At 49.5% G+C, this 20,269-nt stretch overlaps 1 protein-coding gene across 2 annotated transcripts; it reads left to right on the top strand.

The window, feature by feature from the left end:
- The first annotated feature begins 377 nt into the window (after positions 1-377).
- C1S (complement C1s) lies at positions 378-10,202 on the top strand. 2 transcript variants are annotated; one of them, XM_008259769.4, is made up of 12 exons: positions 378-776; positions 1,540-1,709; positions 1,959-2,166; positions 2,378-2,555; positions 3,718-3,843; positions 4,644-4,843; positions 5,041-5,194; positions 5,528-5,643; positions 5,994-6,072; positions 6,589-6,717; positions 7,382-7,456; positions 8,728-10,202. In XM_008259769.4, exons 2-12 carry the CDS (start codon positions 1,687-1,689, stop codon positions 9,510-9,512), a joined length of 2,073 nt encoding a protein of 690 aa, XP_008257991.2. In that variant the 5' UTR covers positions 378-776; positions 1,540-1,686; the 3' UTR covers positions 9,513-10,202. The 2 variants fall into 2 exon arrangements, with proteins under 2 accessions (XP_008257991.2, XP_002712892.2); XM_002712846.5 differs by having other exon boundaries at positions 388-776; positions 1,638-1,709.
- The last annotated feature ends 10,067 nt before the right edge of the window (positions 10,203-20,269 follow it).

Raw genomic sequence — 20,269 nt, 5'->3', positions numbered from 1 at the left:
TTGCAGGCATTGGCCTAACCCATGATGCCACAGCGCCAGCCCCAATCTGAAAACATATCTGTCCTCAAGGGCTGTGCTTAAGGGGCTCTGGGTTGCATCTAAACTGCAGCTTCGTTAGTGAATAGAATCGAGATGTCTGGAGAGTGGAAAGGATTTTAGCAAGAGGAAAAGGCATCACCCACACCATGGTGGGTCTAGGTTTATGTCACTATTCGGCCGTTAAATTCGCGTTAAACGCGGAGCAGACCTGCATTCCGATAGCCACTCTCCCTTAATTCGTGACTCTGACTTTCGCACAGCTGGAGGGTGGGACTTTCTGGGTTTGGCTTCTCTCCCTTAACGTCAAGCGCCTCCTTTTCCTACAAATCATCTGACTTACCCGAAAACACTGCAACCCACCCTTTGGCTGGAAACAAGTGTTAGGCAATCGGTGAAATCCCCGTTCCTCCTCTCTTGCAGCCTCCCGGCCGGCAGCAATCTCCACCGGGGGCGGAGGACGGAGTTCTTGTTTCAAAAGCAGAGGGAGCTCCAGGATCAAAGCTGAGTTACCCTTTTTCTCTGTTGTGGTCTCCCAGCCCCCTCTTTGTTTGGATCAGGGAATTCTGGACATGCACACAGGGGCAGGGAATCTCAAGAGCCCCAGGACAGAGAGGTGGCCCGGAAGTGCCTGCAGAGGGAGCGGGAAGGCCCTGCGCTGCGGTCCGGGGAGCCCCGGTCACTCAGCATGCCCACTGCTGGAGAGGGACTGACTCACTTGCTCCCATCAGCTTCTGAAGGTAAAAATCCTTGAAAATGAAGAAGTGTTTGGACAGAGCTAGGAGAAAAGGCAGAAGAAATCTCACATGAGAAGGTTTGGGGCAAAGATGGAGGGCTGGGAAGAGAATGAAAAAAGGCAGGACTGGGGGTCCCCTCACTTCATACCACTATGCACCCCTGTTCTGAGGACTAGAAACAATTTTGAGAGTCTTCCCTAGGGACCCTGGGAAGCTATCATGCCTTTTTTTAGAAAGGAAAACAAACACACAAATCCCAGAGAGTGAATGTAGGAAATTCTCTTCCCTGCTTTTTATGGCCCTTGTAATCCCAATGTCCCTTCTCTCCTTGCCCGTGCGACCCCGTATCACGCTGGGTAGCACTCCCTCTCTCAGACCACTTCTCCCAGGGTCCTTCTCCCAGTGGTCCCGGGGAATATCAGCAGAGGGACTTGCAGGTGTGAGAGCGGAAGTGCTAAGGGGTGATGGTTAGAGAGGAGGGAGAACTGTCCGAGGTGGGTGGTCACGGTGAGCAAAGACTTCTAAAATCCCAGGTGGAAGTGGGGATTATTGTTCTGTGAGTTAGGGAGAGACAGACAGAGGGACGGGGAGGGTAGCAGAGGACAGAAGGGAAAAGCCTGGGCGGACGTACTCATTCCTTTGGGGGAAGAAGGAGACTTAGTTCTAGTTTAGAAAATTGGCTGGAGTCAGCCTGGGGAGGGAGTGAGAGCCCGAGGCCTGTGGCGGTGACTCCTGATACAGCTCTCTGAACCTGTGTCATTCTCAGGAAGGTGCCACTGAGGCGGAGGTGACTTCCTGCCCCTGGAGCAGACACCTGAGTTTGTCAGACGAAGACGACCAGGCCTGCCACCCCTTTCTCTCCAGGGTCCAGCGGTGCAGAGAGCCGGGAACAAGAGACACGCAGCCCGTCAGGATGGGCCAGTCTCCAGAGATGTGGTCAGTGACCAGGGGTCTGCAGAGACACCCCTGGACTGTCTCCCCCCCTTGCCCTGGCTTCTCAATAGAGAGTTCACCACTGAAGCCTGGGGTTTGGTGTGACCCAGGCCCTTTCTTTATTCCAACCTAAGGTTCTCTCCCACACTGGCTGGCTGTCTTTCCCCTTGCTTCTCCCTGTGACAAGTGCTCAAGTTCTGCATGAGGCTGCTGGTACCTGGGTCACCCACCTCCTGATGCCTTTTCTTCCAGGTGTATGGTCCTGTTTTCCATTTTGGTGTGGGTTTATGCTGAGCCTACCATGTATGGGGAGATCCTGTCCCCTAACTATCCTCAGGCATACCCCAATGAGATAGAGAAATCTTGGGATATAGAAGTCCCCGAAGGGTACGGGATTCACCTCTACTTCACCCATCTGGACATAGAGCTTTCAGAGGACTGCGCCTATGACTCAGTGCAGGTATATCACAAGCATACGGAGAAGAGAGGTGGAGACCCAGGGCTGGGGTGGTGGAATAAGAAGGCCGTAGGAGGGAGTGCCACAGACATGCGCTGAACTGGAGTCCAATAGTGCTATGGGGGTCGATGTTCTATCCTCTCTGTCCCTCTTCCTCTCGCCCTCTTCCCCCAGATACCACCCTCTCCTAGTTTCTGTTTGACTCTTATCTTAGATAATGTCCGGAGACATTGAGGAGGGGAAGCTCTGTGGACAGAAGACTAGCAAGAACCCCAGCTCCCCGATTGTGGAGGAGTTCAAAGTCCCGTACAATAAACTCCAAGTGATCTTTAGGTCAGACTTCTCCAATGAAGAACGTTTTACTGGATTTGCTGCCTACTATGCTGCCATAGGTAAGGCACCCTCCTGTGTATGTTTTACTGAGCCGGCCAAAAGATTGAAACACCGAGCAATGCATACAGTGACAATACTGCTTATAACTTTTACAAGGTGTTGACTTGGCCTGGATATTTTTTTAAAAGATTTGTTTATTTATTTGAAAGGCAGAGTTACAGAGAGGCAGAGGCAGAGAGAGAAAGAGAGAGAGAGAGAGAGAAAGTCTTCCATCCGCTGGTTCACTCCCCAAATGGCCACAATGGCTGGAGCTGGGCCTATCCAAAGCCAGGAGCCAGGAGCTTCTTCCAGGTCTTCCACATGGGTGCAGGGGCCCAAGGACTTGGGTCATCTTCTACTGCTTTCCCAGGCCACAGCAGAGAGCTGGATCAGAAGTGGAGTAGCTGGGACTCAAACTGGTGCCCATATGGGATCCCAGTACTGCAGGCGGCAGCTTTACATGCTACGCCACAGTGCCGGTCCCCCTTGGCCTGCATCTTTGCATGAATTGCCTTTGTGAAATTCAAACACATGATTGTATCTTAGTGGCAATGAGGATAATAGTAGCAATAGATAATAGTGGTTTATTGAGAACTGGACATTGATTTAGGAATTTCATCTGTTAAGATAATTGTCATCACAACCCTTCAAGGTGGGTATTATTATCTCCATATAAAAATAAGGAAAGTGAGGACTAAGAAAGTTAATAACTTGCCAAAGAATCACACGACAATGCATGATTTTAAAACTCATTCAGACCTTCCAATTCTGGGCACTTTTAAATCCATCTCCACATTAAAATCAAGTTGGAACATCTCATAAATCCAAATTGTTGCTTAGATTTGATGAACGTCCCAACAGCATTTAAAGTGAGGTGTGAACTCACTATTCGTCACTGCAGAAGATGTCATTGTCACGTTTAGCCGGCAGTGTTGTCTCGGAGAAAAGCCAAAGATTTCTGGCCTTGGGAGCTCCCTTTCGGCCGCTCAAGGGTAGGGAGCAGTTCTAAGATTACGGTTCAGGAGAGGAACGTGGAATAATATTATCCCCAAAATGTGATTCCTTGAGAGGCCTTAAACAACAAGCTTTTCCTACTTTGTATACCCTGGTAGTTTTAGGTTTAACTTCATTCTTCTTTTCAGGTCTTTGAACTTGACCTCAATCCCTCTCTACCCTTTATAGACATAGATGAGTGCACGGAGTTTGCAGATGTTCCTTGTAGCCACTTTTGCAACAACTTCATTGGCGGCTACTTCTGCTCCTGCCCCCCAGAATACTTTCTCCACGATGATATGAGGAATTGCGGAGGTGAGCAAAGCATCAAGACAGGTCCCTGTTCCCTGAGATTTGGAATGGAGGAGGCCTCAGAAAAGGCGTTGTCCTCCTTCCAATTTCTGGATTAGGCCCAATCTTCATTATTTGTTAGCTATTCTTTTTTTTTAATAAAAATTAATTTAGCTTCACTTTATTTGAAAGGCAGAGAGACAAGAGGAAGAGATAGAGATAGAGATACAGATAGATAGATAGATAGATAGAGATCTTCTATCTGCTGGTTCACTCCCCCAATGCCTACCAGGGCTGGACGAGGCTGAAATCAGGAGCCCAGAACTCAGTCTGGGCTGCTCACATGGGTGGCAAGGACACAAGTACTTGCCCGTCATCATCTGTTGCCTCCCATGGTGCACTTTAGCAGGAAGCTGGATCAGAAGCAGAGGGGAAGACTTGAACCCAGGAATTCTGATAGGGGATGCAGCGTCCCAAGCAATGTTTCAATCACTGCACCAAACCCCTGCCCCTGGTGTCTGTTCTTAATTGTTCATAAACTGAGGGGGGAGCCACAAGAGGGGAAGAAGAGAGGTTTCAGGGTCAAGTTAGCTATTTGGAGAGGAGAGATCCATGCCTGTGGAGAGTCTGCCTGGGGTGGTTCGTATCCCCAGAAACTCCATTGTCAGCCAAGCATCCAATCGGCATTGGTCTCGACCCGCTGTGGCACGTGGACTCCGAGATCCGGGATCCTCTGACCGGAGGACTGGCAGTTATGAGAGGACTCAGAATAGGGCGGGGACTCCTTTGACCCCATATATTTGATTCTTTTTTTTTTCCCTCAGTCAATTGCAGTGGAGATGTGTTCACCACGCTGATTGGGGAGATCACAAGTCCCAATTATCCCAGGCCATACCCAGAGAACTCAAGGTGTGAATACCAGATCCTGCTGGAGGAGGGGTTCCAGGTGGTGGTGACCGTGCGGAGAGAAGACTTTGACGTGGAGCCAGCTGACGCAGACGGGGCCTGCCAGGACAGTTTAGTTGTGCGTGATGGGTGACTCCTCCGCCTCTCCCCCAACTCACAGAGATTTCTTCCCGAAGAGAAAACTGTCTTTCCTCCTACCCCTTCTTGTTCCCTTCCTTCTTGTTGTATGCTACAGTTATGACCTCCTTCACTTCTCTCTGTTCCATCTCTTCAGTTCTGTCTCTCTTCTGCTCTCATCATTTTGTTTCCTTTCAGTTTGTTGGAAAAAATCAGCAGTTTGGTCCTTACTGTGGCAATGGATTCCCTGGGCCACTGAATATTGAAACCAAGAGTAATACTCTTGATATCATCTTTCAAACTGACCTAACAGAGCAACGCAAGGGCTGGAAACTCCGTTACCATGGAGACCGTGAGTAGCCTGCAAATGCCTCCTCCGTTGGTGACACCTGAGTCCTTAGACAATGCAGAATGAAAACAGGGAGACTGTTGTGTGGGTGGAGTCCTGAGCTACTTCACTTGCTCAGGAAGGCCTAAGCCCATCAATGGCTGCTAGAAGTGGACCCCTGAATGCAGACAGCTCGGGGGTGGTTAGTAACGCTGTCTTATTTTAGAAGCCCACCATGTTGGAGTGCGAGCCACCAGGAATAAGGCTGACCAAATGATTTTAGGAAGTGTGAGAATGATGTAGATGGAATTGCATCTCCAATTACTATAAAAGTTTTTTTTTTCTGTTCTTTCTAAGCAATCCCCTGTCCTAAAGAAGTCACTGAGAACTCTTTTTGGGAGCCCAAGAAGGCAAAATATGTGTTTAAAGATGTGGTGAAGATTACCTGTGTGGAGGGGTATGAAGTTGTGGAGGTAAAGTGCTGTTTGGCCTTCGCCATAGCCCTGTCCCAGGTTGGGATGAGCATAGTGAGACTGTCCAGTCACCCTTGTGTGACACCCGACCCTGTGTGATACCCGACACCCTGAGTGACTAAGATGTGAAGCCTTGTGTGGTTGCCATAGACAGAACAGCTCACTTCCTTGTAGGGTATAGAGCTTCTTGGCCAACTTAGCATTGCCTCTCTGCCTCCAGTCTTCCTGGGGCAGGGGACCTGATTTGCTGGACAACCTCACTGACCCAACACCAAAGATCAATTCCATTTTTTGTCTTGGCTTTCCAAATATCTCTTTGTGAATTAATGGTGATGTCTGTTACTTCCCAGGACAATGTTGGCTCAACATCTTTCTATTCTGTTTGTCAAAGCAATGGAAAGTGGAGTAATTCCAAACTGAGATGTCAGCGTACGTGTCTCATCAACGTGGAACTCTTTATATCTGCCTAAAGGAATTGAAAGATCAGCACATCAAAGTTCCAATGCATGGTTTTTCTATTATGCTTGTCAGAGAGTGGGTTGGACTTTTGAAGGGAAGCTACTCATGGGGGCTTTTCCTAGTCCTGATCCTGATCTGGTCTCAGGCCATCTAAACTATCAGATTTCTGACCAAAGAAAGGGGCAGTGGGACTGGTAGAGATGACAGCCCCAGGAGGGTGCATTCTTGGTTTCTACAGGGACCTTCACCAACCACAGAGAACCAGGTTCCTCCTTTTAGGTTTCAAGGGGCTGTCTTGGTTGACAGGTCTCAGTGTGCCAGGGATTTGAGTAATGCCAATTGGAAAGGATGGCTGCAGGGAGATGGGTGTGGGAAGATTCATTCCAAGTGTTCCTATGGACATGAGGGAGGGAAGCAGTGAGGACAGTGACTCTTCCCAGGAGAAGCAGCTGTCCTGACCATCAGTCCCCTGACTTTCTCTTGTAGCTGTGGACTGTGGTGCTCCTGAACCCATTAAGAATGGCAAAGCCGAAGACCCAGAAAGTACTTTATTTGGTTCTGTCACCCACTACACTTGTGAGGAGCCATATTACTACATGGAAAATGAAGGCGGTGGTAGGTGACTTCTCCAAGAGAAGAGAAGGAGTTGGAGGATGACTAGTACAGTCTTCCTGGGTTGGAGAGATTCTGGAGGGAAGAGAGAGAAGTGGGCCAGACATTGGCATCCTCTTGGCTTAGGCTAAGGATTTGGTTTTCATATGGGGCAGGCCGTGTCCTCTAGGCTCATCCGTGGGGAATCATAGACTCCAAGTCTGCTTTATAGTTGCAGCAAGAATTTCCCCACAACATCCCTTCCATGGGGCTCTCCAGCTTTTAAGAAATTACTTCATGTAAAACGATGTCACGTGGAACCCACATAGAATGCTTTCGTCTGGAAGGCACCAGGCCGTCTTGAAGTAGAGGCCTTGGAAGTGCTGGATGAGGCCCAGTGTATCTCACCACATTACTTTTTAATTTATTTGCTTTTGTTTCCGCACTTGAAGCCGTTCCATAACCCTGTGTTCTTCAGCTTTGGAGACTTCCCACCCCCCACCCCCCACCCCCTGGGTAGGATAGAGGCCTGGGGAGATATGAGTCCAGGTGAAGTTTTCCAGATTTTTTAGCTGATCCCATCTGGTCCTCTACTAAAACCCCAGAGGGGCAGAGGCTCTGGCTGAAAGGGGGGAATGGAAGGGAGAAGATGCGATGGTGAGTGTGACCATGTTCCTGTGGCTTCCAGGGGAATATCGCTGCGCTAGTAACGGGAGCTGGGTGAATGAGGTGCTGGGCACAGAGCTGCCGGTGTGTGTTCCAGGTAAGGAGGCCTCGGGCACGGGTGGAGACCACAGCCACAGGTGTGGCTGAGTTGGGAATCATCTGAAAAGTGGTTGTAACCCCCTTGGGACAAGACTTAGTAGTCTGGGCCTTCAGGAGTGTTAACACTTGGACGTGAGCCTACCAGGCCCTTGAGATGCCCCCTCAAGATGAGTCAGGTCAGCTGAAAGGACATCGAGAAGTCAGCCCGTGACAGCGGTGGGAGCCAGGGCCCATCGGGTCGGGGCGGGCAATGCAGATGGAGTCAGGCGAGACAGGATTGCTGAACACAGGAACTGACAGTTGAGAATGAAGAATCAACTCTCAGAAACAAGAGCACTTAAAAAGTCTAGTTATTATATTGAAAGTCTATAAGGCAACACGACGTAGCAGAATAAGAAAAATGAGAGACTGCAGGGAGAGCAGAGTTGAGTGGAAAGCACTGGGACTAAACCCGAATAGTCATGATTCTGGTGGTAACAGCAGTGCTATCAAGAGCTAAACTGTGGCATGTGTCATCCTATTCATGTTCTTGTACCAACCCTGGGAGCCACGTATTATTGGTCCCATTTCAGGGATGGATGATTGAGTACAACTTGACAGAATCAGTAAGTAGCAAGGAGAGGCTTTGAACCCAGGTCTGCCTGAGTCCAAGGTCCATTATTTTCAACTCAGAGTCCAGTCAGGCTGTCTAGTAAAGGACCTGGGTAAGGCAGCCTCCTCTGAAATTCAGTTATACTGGGCCATGGCAAAGCGATCATAACTAGAACGAGATCTCAGGATCAAAGAGAACCCTGCCTTCATTTCCCAGGCTGACCTGTGGGAGGGCTCAGGCGCAGCTGGGACTTCAGGGAAGGTGATAGGGTTTGATCTGAGCATCAGTACAGGGTAGAAAGCTTGGTCTCCTGTGCCATCAGTATAAGGAGTTTTCCCGCACTGGTTTCCTGTTGGGTCCATGGCCTGAGTTGGGGGTCAAGTGGGCTGTGAGTTAATTGTGGATAGTTGTGAGCGTGTGGCTCATTTGGACCCGGTAACTCCACACCTACCTCTGTTTAACCAGTCTCTCCTCTGAGCCTGTTGTAGCATTGGCAAAGTGGATGTTGAGGTAAGGCCAGGATGAGATATGAATGGAGACGGCTGGCCAGATGGGGTTGACTGTTTTGTGCTAGAGAGCTCTGCAACCCAGCATTTATGAGTCCTTGGGTGGTTAGAGGGCTGCAGGAGACCAGCATCGTTTTCTGTCTCACACACCGCGTTCTGGTTCCTTCCTAGTCTGTGGAGTCCCCAGCGAGCCCTTTATAATGAAACAGAGGATATTTGGAGGATCCCCTGCTGATATTGAAAATTTCCCCTGGCAAGTGTACTTTAAGTACCCATGGGCTGGTGGGGCGCTCATCGGTGAATACTGGGTGCTGACCGCCGCCCACGTTGTGGAGGACAACGATGCGCCCACAATGTACGTTGGGTCCACCTCGGTGCAAACCTCCCAGCTGAAAAACGCTCAGATGCTCACTGCTGAACGGGTGATTATTCATCCGGGGTGGGAACCTCGGGACCCATCAAAGGAACGAAAGAATTATGACAATGATATTGCGCTGGTGCAGCTGAAAGACCCGGTGAAAATGGGACCCACTGTGTCCCCCATCTGTCTGCCAGGCACTTCCTCAGAGTACGACCCCTCCGTGGGAGTGCTTGGAATGATTTCAGGCTGGGGCAGAACAGAGAAAAGAGATCGCGCCGTCAAGCTCAAGGGCGCCAAGTTACCCATAACTTCTCTGAGGGCCTGCAGAGAGATGCAAGCGAAAGATCCCAAAGCACGTATAACCGACAACATGATCTGTGCAGGCGGGGACATGGGTATTGACAGTTGTGAAGGAGACAGTGGGGGGGCCTTTGCTGTACAGGACCCCATTATAAAGAGCCCCAAATTCTATGTAGCTGGCCTGGTGTCCTGGGGACCCGTGTGTGGGAAATATGGGTTGTATACAAGAGTACAGAACTATATTGACTGGATAATGAAGACTATGCAGGAGAACAGTATTCCTGGCAGTGACTAGCCATCCACATGCCACCAGCCTTTCCGAGGGCTAGGACAAATACATTGCTTCCAGTCCCTCACACTATTCCCATTTTTTCACCGTGACTGAGAGAAAACATGGAGTGTGACTTACACCCACCTTGATTGTCAAGCTATCTGGCAGGAGGTTAGAGCTTGATCCCAGAGTTGTGTTGGTCTTTGAGTTGTGGTCTGAATCTGTGGAGTCCCCTCCCTCACACACCTGTTACAGGTAACAACACTGGCGGGGCACCCCTAGCTTGCACTGTTTTATAGGAGTACCTTAATTTTTGTTTCTTTCTTACCTGTTTAAAATTCCACCTACCTTACCATTCTCAGAGTTTATCATCCACTTATGATAATGCATATCCTACAGTCAGCTCTGTCTGGCTCACCTTACTCCACATCAAGACCTCAGAGCTGTAGAAGAGGAGTGGGAGGAGAGCGCTGTTGTGTAATGGAATTTGGGCAACTACTAGCTAATGTTTAATAGTTAAACAAAAGGGAGTTCAATTTTTCTCCTGTCTTCTGATTTAGGTTTATTGAATATTGTGAACACTTAGAATTGGTTGTTCAAGATCTTCTTTAAGTTTAAAGTGTTTTCAGTGCATAACCTGAAAATTAATTTTCTTTTAAAATTCATTTGTATAATGCAATACTACGATGTAATAAAAAAGAAAAGCCAAAGAAATTCAGTGTGTTCTCCCTTGCTTTCCTGTGGTTTTGATCAGTTTGTCAGTCAAGTAACCGTATCTGCCTTAGGTTGAACTCTGCACATTGTGACAGCGGAATGTCCCTGTGACGATGGACCTAGAGACTCTTGTATTTTCTAAGGGAAGGGAAATGTTGAAAAACCTCCTCTTCTCCAAAGTATGTTTAGTGATTAAAAAAAAAATGACTCCCGAATGGATGCCCCGGATGAAACTCTTGGCTCTTGGCTTTGGCCTGACCCAGCCCCGACCATTGCAATCATCTGGGGAGTGAACCAGCAGATGGAAGATCTCTCTCTCTCTCTTTGTCTCTCCTTCTCTCTCTCTGTAACTCTTTCAAATAAATAAATAAATATTTCAGGGGAAACAAAAGAAAGAGCAGCAGAGGGAGAGGGAGAGGGAGAGGGAGAGGGAGAGGGAGAGGGAGAGGGAGAGGGAGAGGGAGAGGGAGAGGTAGAGGGAGAGGGAGAGGGAGAGGGAGAGATACATGCTTCTCTCCCCAAATAGCTGCAATAGCCAGGGATGGGCCAGGGGCCAGGCTGAAGCCAGGAGCCAGGAACTCCATCCAGGTCTTCCACATTGGGTGGCAGGGGCTCAAGTATTTGAGCCATCTTCTGTTACCTTCCCAGGTTCATTAGCAGGAAGCTGGATTGGAAGCAGAGCAGCTGGGACTTGAACCGGGGCTCTGATATGGGGTGCTTCTGAAAGTGGAGTAGCATAAAGCCATGGTGTTATTATTCATTACTGTGTACCTCACTGCCTCCACTTGCTGCCTGTTGTCACAATGGAGCTGCTAATGTGCTCTAGACTCAATTTTTTCGGGTGAGAAGAGGAGGGTTTCCTTTGGAGATAAAAGACACTGGGGAGATACTATGATTTGGAAACATGATCTGTGACAGACATCTTTTCCTTTTTTATATACTTGGGGTAACAACAGAACATTAACCTTTTGTATTAGTTGGTTTTTTGGTTACCTTAACTAAAATGTCTGAGAGGACCTACTTAGGAAACCCACAGTCTTTTTTTTTTTTTTTTTAAGATTTATTTATTTTATTCAAAAGGCAGAGTTATAGCAAGAGAGGGTGAGACAGGGACTGAGAGAAAGAGAGATCTTCCATCTACTGGTTCACTTCCCTAATGGCTGCATTAGCTGGGGCTAGACCAGGCCAAAGCCAGGAGCCAGGAGTTTCTTCTGAGTCTTCCACATGGGTACAGGGGCCCAAGCACTTGGGCCATCTTCTGCTGCTTTCCCAGCCACTAGCAGGGAGCTGGAACAGAAGTGGAGCAGCTGAGATTCAAACTGGTGCCCATATGGGATGCTGGCACTGCAGGCCGGGGTTTTAACCAGCTGCACCGCAGTGCTGGCCCTGGAAAGCTCACAGTCTTGGAGGTCCACAGGCCAGAATCAGGCGGCCTCATTGTTCTGGCATCTGATGAGACCATAGGATGACAGAGGGATGATCAGGGAGAACTAGCAAACAGAGATAGAAGCTAGGCCAAACTCAGCTTAAATAACGAACCCCCTCATGAGAACTACGTTCCATGGCACACCCCCAATGATCTAAGGTGCTCCCACTAGGCCCACCTGCCAGATACCATAATTGTATCAGGTGTGCACCCTTAATCATTAACAACTAGCATAAGACTTTGGAGACCAAGCCCCTAACACGTAGGCCTTTGGGGGGACACTGAAACTCTTACCCAAACCATAACACCTGGAATCTGAGACGCTCATCCTTTCCAGAGAGATCTTCAGTCTCTGGGTTTGCCCTTGCCCATGGGTCGGGGTACTGATGAAAGAATTCCCTCTTGGCTGCTGCCTTGCGTGGTGTGAAGGCTTTGGTGAACCACACTGACCATCTCCCTGGGCTGAATGGTAGGGAGGGGATGTAAAGGCATAATCACCAGAGACTTTGGCTGGGAAGAGAACAGCCCAGGGCTTAGAAGGGCTCCATAGTCTCTCATGTGGCCCAAAGGCTATTAACTGGACTGCCTTGCACATGGGGATCATGGTTGTCTGCTTCATCTGAAACTCAGAAAAAGACTTGCTTTTTTAAAACGGGTGAATTATCACTTTTCTCTGGTCAAAAGGAAATGGGCTGCTGGACCAGCAACTCACACCAGAGAGGAAAGACAGTGCCCAGTGGTCAGGAGGGTTGGATGGGAGGGAACCTAGTTGAAATAGAACAAGCCCAGGAGGGGCTAGACAAGGGTCTGGCGTTTGGGGCAGCAGGTTAAGTCATAGCCTGTGTTGCTGGCATCCTCTATGAGTGCCCCGCCGCTCCACTTCTGATCCAGCTCCCTGCTAATGGCCTGGGAGAGCAGAGGATGATGGCCCGAGCGCTTGGGCCTGTGCCACCTGTCGCTCCCCGTCTTCGTGGAGGAACGACACAGGACCCTGCGCTGTTCTTTTGTCTGCTCGGCCCTCCCCGGGTTTGCTGCTGGTTCTTCCCGGGTTGGCTACCGTCCCTCCCACCTCCGTGGAAGGGCGGTTCCCCCTAGCCACTTTCCCCACTTCGCGGGGGAGCGGCACACCGCCGGCCGGCTCTCTCGGGGGCTGCACAGGTGTTCCTTCAGATAGATGTTCCTCTTAGATGTTCCTGGTGCATGTTGTCTCTCTCCTCCTTTATAGTCCTCTTCCACCAATCCCAACTCTGCTACCCACACGCCGAGTATGCTGCTCTCCTCCAATCAGGAGCAAGATCAGCTCCTGCAGCTCAGTCAATCAAATTGGCGAGAGGCAGCTGCGTAGAAGTTGTTACTCCCTTCTCAGCGCCATATTGTGGGAGAGCAGATGCATAGAATAAGTCTTAATTCCAGTAACTTAGTCTAGTCCGAGTTGCTCCCCACAGCCACCCATGTGGGAGAGTTGCCAGATGGAGTTCCATGTTCCTGACTTAGGCCTGGCCCAGCCCTGGCCAATGTAGTAACTCTGTCTTTCAAATAACTAACTAAATAAATCTAAAAAAGGGGGGGGGGCTAGGTGTGATTCTGGGGTGCTTCAAAGTTACTGTTATAGCACTAATTAGAATCAGAAACATTTCCTGTGGAAATGCAACCTCATATTTTCTGCATATATATTCATTTAAACTTTTTTTTAATTAAAAAAATTTATTTGAGAGAAAGAGTGAGCACTCGCATCCACTGGTTCAGTTCTCAGACGCCCACAGCGGCTGGGGCTGGGCCAGGGCTGCAGTCTGAAGCGGGGAACTCCATCCAGATCTCCCGTTTGAGTGGCAGCGACTCAATTACTGCAGTCGTCACTGTTGCTTCCCAAGGTCTGTATTAACAGGAAGCTGGAGTCAGGAGCCAGAGCCAGGTACCAAACCCAGAAACTGCCGCGTGGGGATGCCGGTCTCTTAATCACTAAGGCAAACACCCACCCTTGTCCCCCCCACCTTTTTTTTTTTAAATTAAAACTGAAAACTTTCTTTAATTTTGATCAACCCCATAAACTGTCATGATTTTTTTTAAATGATGGTTTAACAAAGTCAACAACAAAAACTCGTTTGCAAATACAGAGTCTGGAGCTGGCACTGTAGCGCAGTGTGTTAAATCCTTGGCTTGCAGTGTCAGCATCCCATATGGGTGCCAGTTCAAGTTCCGGCTGCTCCACTTCTGATCCAGCTCCCTGCTGATATGCCTGGGAAAGCAGTAAAAGATGGCCCAAATCCTTGGGCCCCTGCACCTGCGTAGGAGACCTGGAGGAAGCTCCTGGATCCTGGCTTCAGATCAGCTCAGCTCCCACTGTTGCAGCCATCTGGGGAGTGAACCAGCAGGCAGAAGACCTCTCTCTCTCTCTGTTTCTACCTCTCTCGGTAACTCTTTCAAATAAATAAAACAAATCTTTTTAAAAATATATATATATATTCATAGGAAATAGTCAAGGCAGTACAGCGAGGTGCTGTGTACCCCTCCCCAGTTTGCCGGCATGATTGTGACTCATGGAACTACAATACAAAAGCAAAACCAGCAGACTTACGGGTACGATGTGCGTGCATGGTTTTGTGCCAATCCTAGCACATTAGAAAGTCGTGCAACCACCATGGCCACTGAGGATGGGACTGACTGTTCCGTCACCACAGAGATCTCCCTCACACTGACCTCTTCATGGTCAAATCCTTTTCACATTTTTTCTTAGAACTTCGGAAAGATATTTTTGAAAGATCCAATTTTTCTAAGTTAAGTCAAGAGGATCAAGATAACAGAATATCAAGTATGATTACCCTTGAGACTGGGGGGGGGTAGATAAAGTGGCAGCAGGAGCCACAGCGGGGCGGGGGGGGGGACCCTAAGGGGTGGGCGTGAATCTTGTCAACCTTATATCCTTGGGCTTAGCTTCTGTGTTACAAATCTTCTCCCTCTTTACAAGGGAAAAAATAAAAATGACAAAGCAGCAACACTATGAGGAGCCGGATCTAATTTTAACCACTGCGTTCTGTCTGACTTCCAGGCTGTTTGCAGTGTGTCTCCTTTTACGTTTAATGGAAGCAAAATGTTTCTTCGGTCTTCCTTGCTTGGGACTGAGTGGGAAATATTTCTGGCCAGGGATGCCAGATTTTTCTACACATGTGCCTATTTGTGGGTGAAATGAAAATGCTTCTTGATCTCTCTTAGACATAATTCAAGAAAAACCTAAGGTTTCCGGGGCGGGGGGGGGGGGGGGGAGAGGAGGATGGTTAGATTAAGAATGGACAGAAGTTGGAATAAAAGCAAAAAAGTGAGTACATAGCAGAGGGAAAGCTTGGGCCCAAAGAGAGGGAGACTGGGGAGACCCCTGGAGGCTGGGGCCGGCTGGCCTGACTGCAGGTGAAGGAGGAGCCACCAGGAGGAGTTTGGTCTCCGCCCAGGCCCAGCAGAGCCTGGAAACATGCATCAGGGTTGCAAGCACGCATTAGGGTTGAATTCAAGAGACTCAGTAGAGGTGCTCGGACTTTGGTGCAGGACTTTGGAAAAGTTGAATCACCTGGGGTTGGTCCTAGGTGGATTCCTCTGTCCTGGGGCGGCTTCTGCTTGTGACATAATTGACGCATTTTTTTTTTTCCAGAAACTTCTGAAATTGCCTCAGTGAGGTGGCCGGCAGCCCTCCCAAGCCTGCTTCTCTGGTCCGTGGCTATTCTCCCCCTTTCAGCATTGCGCCCTGTGCTGCGCTTGTCTTCTTGGTTTGTCCTGCAGGGAGGGTGTCTGCAGCCGTTCCTCAGGCTGACCCCTAAGGGACAGGACTTTTGTTCCCTGTTAAGGTCATTGCAGCCACCAGGCAGAAACAGGAGGGATGAGTTGGGTGAAGACGGCTTAAAATTGTCCTGGGACCCTGGAACCCACACCTTCTCTGTCACTCTACCTCAATCCTAGCAGGACTTTTTAAAAAAAAATTTTTTTTTTTTTGACAGGCAGAGTGGACAGAGACAGAAAGGTCTTCCTTTACCGTTGGTTCACCCTCCAATGGCTGCCGTGGCCGGCGCATCGCACTGATCCGAAGCCAGGAGCCAGGTGCTTTTCCTGGTCTCCCATGGGGTGCAGGACCCAAGCACTTGGGCCATCCTCCACGGCACTCCTGGGCCATAGCAGAGAGCTGGCCTGGAAGAGGGGCAACCGGGACAGAATCCGGTGCCCCGACCAGGACTAGAACCCGGTGTGCCGGCGCCGCAGCCAGAGGATTAGCCTAGTGAACCGCGGCGCCAGCCTTAAATTTTTTTTTTAAGATTTATTTATTTATTTGAAAGGCAGAGCAACAGAGAGGGAGAGATAGAGAGATAAATGATAGATAGATAGATAGATAGATAGATAGATAGATAGATGATAGATATGTTCCATCCACCGGCTCACTCCTCAAATGGTCAAAACAGCTAGGTCTGGACCAGGCTGAAGCCAGGAGCTTGGAGCTTCACCCAGGGGCCCAACCATTTGGGCCATCTTCCACTGCCTTCGCAGCACATTAGCAGGGAGCTGGATCAGAAGCAGAGCAGCAGGGACTTGAACTGGCACTGCAGTATGAGATGCCAGTGTTGCAGGCGGAGGCTCAACTCCCTGTGCCACAACGCCGGCCCCAGGCTGTCCAGTGCTTTCCGTTGCATTGTAGAAGACCGACTGAAAGACGTGTTGAGAGGGTCCACGTGGTAAAAAAAAAAAAGGCGTGCAGCTCTAAGATCCAAGGCGACAGAGGGATCCTGCTCTCTGCGGATGTCAAGAAGGCACCACAGGACATCTCCCTAGCACAGCCCCCCATATCGCTGGTGCTGTGTTAAGCCCGTTACCTGTATTATCTCATTGAACTCTTTCATATGCGTATGTGGTTGCAGGTACCAATGCTATCCCCACTTTATAGATGAAGAATCTGAGGATGTGGGTTCAGTAACTTGCTGAGCTATCAGGGTAGAAAGTAGCCAGGTGGTTGGATCCTAGAGCCAATTAATTCTCAGAATTACTGTGCCCTCCGGTGGCTCTCCCTGAGCTTTGTGACTGGTTTCTTCCCACAGCCCGCATTTCACTGGGCCTGGCGGTGCGTGTCCCTTCTCTCCCTCTTCTCTAGTAGCCCTTTTGAAAGGATTTATTTATTTATTTATTAGAAGGGTAGAGAATCAGAGAGAGAGAAGGAGAGAGAGGAGGGAGGGAGAGAGAGACAGAGAGAGCTCTTCCATCTGCGGTTTCACTCCCCTAATGGCTGCAACAGCCAGATTGAAGCCAGGACCCAGGAACTCCATTCTGGTCCCCCACATGGCTGACAGACGCCCAAACACTCAGGCCATCTTCCACTGCCTCCCTAGGTGCATCAGCAGGGAGTTGGATCAGAAGTGGAGCAGTAGGGACTTGATATGGGAGCAGGGTGAGCGGTGGTTGAACCCACTGTGCCACAGCGCCGGCCCTCTTGGTGTTGAAGCTGCCCTCGTCAGACTGTGTCATCCATGTCCACTCACTGTTGCAATCATCTCCTGAAACCTGGGTCACTCCCCCCACTTCTCAGTTAACACGGCTCCCCCGCTTACTGTCATTCTAACACTAACCCTGTCTTAATTTTTGGCAGTTTCCATGTACACGTAGGTGAGGCTTCTCAAACTTTGGCCTCACAGGTCCATGAAATATTCTCCCACAATCTTGTCTCCCACCCTCTCTCAACACACATGCCGATGGTGATTGCCTGGAGTTTCTTATTACCGATAATCAATAATCTCAACTTCACACATCCCATTCTCTCTTTCTCTCTCTCTCTCTTTTTTTTTTTTTTTTTTTGACAGGCAGAGTGGACAGTGAGAGAGAGACAGGGAGAAAGGTCTTCCTTTTTGCCGTTGGTTCACCCTCCAATGGCCGCCGTGGCTGGTGCGCTGCAGGCGCCGCAGGCGGAGGATTAGCCTACTGAGCCGCGGTGCCGGCCGACATCCTATTCTCTTGAAACTTTCCTTGTTTTTGCAGGTTGCTTCCTGTAGGGCTACAGTTCCTGTGGCCCACAACACCAGGCATTACAGAATGTTAACCCTGTTGCATGTATAATGTCCATCACCCTCCTGGTCCTTGGTTTCCTCTTCCCTTGGCTTAAGTTCCACGTGCTAACTCCTTGGCATGCACCTCAACCTCCCTTGGCAAAAGCAGACTGCCTTCCTGGAGAAGATCAAACTCCGCCTGAACAGGTACAGCTGCTGGTGGTTGGAGAGACACACAACCAAGGCTATGTAACAAAAAACGAGACTGCCGCACAAAAGAACAGTTGACTTGTTTTTAATCATGACCGTGAATCTTGGAGGAGCCCTTGTTGTTCCCAGACAATCAAAATTCCCTGATCCGTTTTGCATCCCCCTCTCCTAGGTGCTGACTCCATTCCCCTCTCTCCTCAATCCCCAGAGCTTCTCCGTCTTCACTCACCTGATGACTTTACTGCTTTATTTTTGACGTCACCAAGACAGATGAAGAACAGAGCGGGGCGGTGCTGTGGAGCAGCGGCAACGCCGTTCCTGCCTCCCTGGCATCCCCTACGGGAGCTATGGTTCAAGTCCCAGTGGCTTGGCTTCCAGATGGAGGTCCAGGCACCTGGCTTCAGCCCTGACCACTGTAGCCATTTGGGGGAAGATCTTCTCTCTGTCTCTCTCCTTCTCTGTCAGTCTGCCTTTCAAATAAATAAAATAAATCTTTAAAAACAACAGGGGAGAACTTCTGCATGCTCTACCATCATATCCACTGCAACAGGAGATCTGTTCACGTATGTGTGTGCTGTCTGTGGGTAACTCACCCCGGCTTCCAGCGGGGTTCCAACCCTCCCCCACCCCCAGCCAGCACTATCATTTTCTCTCTATTGTGTAATTCCCATTGGCAAATAAACATGTTGTTATCCCTCAGTTGTTTGAATAAACTTCTCTTGACCACAGTTCCTCCAATAGCTCGCCCTGTTTCAATGTTCCCTTTGGCAGCAAAGTCCTTAAAATTCTTGCTTACACTCGCTTTCTGTTTCCTTGGTTTTCATTTTCCCTCTGGTTCTAGTCTGGCGTTTTCCCCAACCATTGCACCCAATGGCACTTTTCTGGGTAAACCCAGTGACTTCTCCACTGCTCTGCCTGGGGGTCGGTCTTCACTCTACCTCTCCACTTTTCTTCCCTTGGCTTCTGAGACGGAAAACTCTCTGGATTCCCGGCCATCTCCATGGTCACTGCCTTAGGCTTGGGCCAGATCCTTCTGCACTCTCTCCTCAAGGCCCTGTGAATGATGAGCGTTTCCGGTCTGGTGTGTGTGTGTGGTGGGGGGCAGGCCTGGTGATCCCCAGGGATCTCCCATGGTTTTCCTCCCCTTCCTTGGGGAATCTCCTCACATTGGGCCATTTGTGGGGATCTTCTGCAGCCCTCTGAGTTCTCTGTAACAGTCAGTTCTGTGAACTCTAGTGGCTTGGGTCTCCCTGGGTTTCGGGCCCTGTCTCCTCAAGTCAGGGCACTGACAGAGGCCCACCAGGCTTTCTCCTACCGGCACCTGGAAACTTTCTCAAGGCCAGGAGCTGGGTTGCTTGCAGGGCTGTCTTGCAGGGAGCACTGTTGCCCAGGATCCGCTGTCTGGACAACCCCTGTTTCGTGTATTTGATCTTGGTGGTTGTTGTCTGTTTCCGGAGGGAGAGTCAATTCTATCCTTGCCACTCTGTCTTGGCCGTAATATAAAACCAATAGCCTACAGGCGACTCATGCTTTCCACCCAAGTGGCTCCTTTGTAATCTTCCCCATCTCGGGGACTTCTCTTTTTTTCTTACCCTCCCCTCCAATATCTACTCCATCCAGAAGAGCTTTGGCTCTTTATCTATAACCTGAGTACTTCTCATTGCCTCCACTCTACTCTCTGATCTAAGCTACCATCACATCTGGCCTGGATGGCTGGCATCGCTACCTAACTGGTCCCTCTTATGCCCTTTCTCCCTATGTGGACTGTCCACAGTAACTGGTTCCCGTTACTCTGCTCAAAATCCTGCCTGGGCTGCCTTTGTCACTCCCTAATCGGTCAGGCACGTTCAGCCTGCGTTTGCATTCCCCTTCCCTGGAATGCTTTCCTTCTAGATCTCTAAATGTCTTGCTTTCTTCTTCTTCTTCTTCTTCTTCTTTTTTTTTTTTTTTTTTTTTTTTTTTTTGACAGGCAGAATGGACAGTGAGAGAGAGAGAGACAGAGAGAAAGGTCTTCCTTTGCCATTGGTTCACCCTCCAATGGCCGCCACTGCCGGCGCACTGCGCTGATCCAAAAGCAGGAGCCAGATGGTTTTCCTGGTCTCCCATGGGGTGCAGGGCCCAAGCACTTGGGCCATCCTCCACTGCACTCCCTGGCCACAGCAGAGAACTGGCCTGGAAGAGGGGCAACCGGGACAGAATCCAGTGCCCCAACCGGGACTAGAACCCGGTGTGCCAGTGCCACAAGGCGGAGGATTAGCCTGTTGAGCCGAGGCGCTGGCCAATGTCTTGCTTTCTTCTAACTCCACTAAATATCAACTTTTTTTGTTACTTCTTATAAACTTTTTGTGATTTGAAAAATATTTCAATAGAGCTCTATCTATGTGGTGAATAGATAAAGCATCTACATGGTCAAAAACTTAAAA

The sequence above is a fragment of the Oryctolagus cuniculus genome, chromosome 9 (assembly GCF_964237555.1).
Source record: "Oryctolagus cuniculus chromosome 9, mOryCun1.1, whole genome shotgun sequence".
Lineage (NCBI taxonomy): Eukaryota > Metazoa > Chordata > Mammalia > Lagomorpha > Leporidae > Oryctolagus > Oryctolagus cuniculus.
Note: the sequence above shows the minus strand (reverse complement) of the source record. Positions and strands in the feature narration are given on the sequence as shown.

Excerpts from the sequence above, each read along its gene's own strand:
- C1S (XM_008259769.4), top strand. The coding sequence starts at position 1,687 with ATGGGCCAGTCTCCAGAGATGTG. Across the intron at positions 1,710-1,958 it reads GGCCAGTCTCCAGAGATGTG|GTGTATGGTCCTGTTTTCCA; the intron begins GTCAGTGACCAG and ends CTTTTCTTCCAG. Across the intron at positions 3,844-4,643 it reads TGATATGAGGAATTGCGGAG|TCAATTGCAGTGGAGATGTG; the intron begins GTGAGCAAAGCA and ends TTTTTCCCTCAG.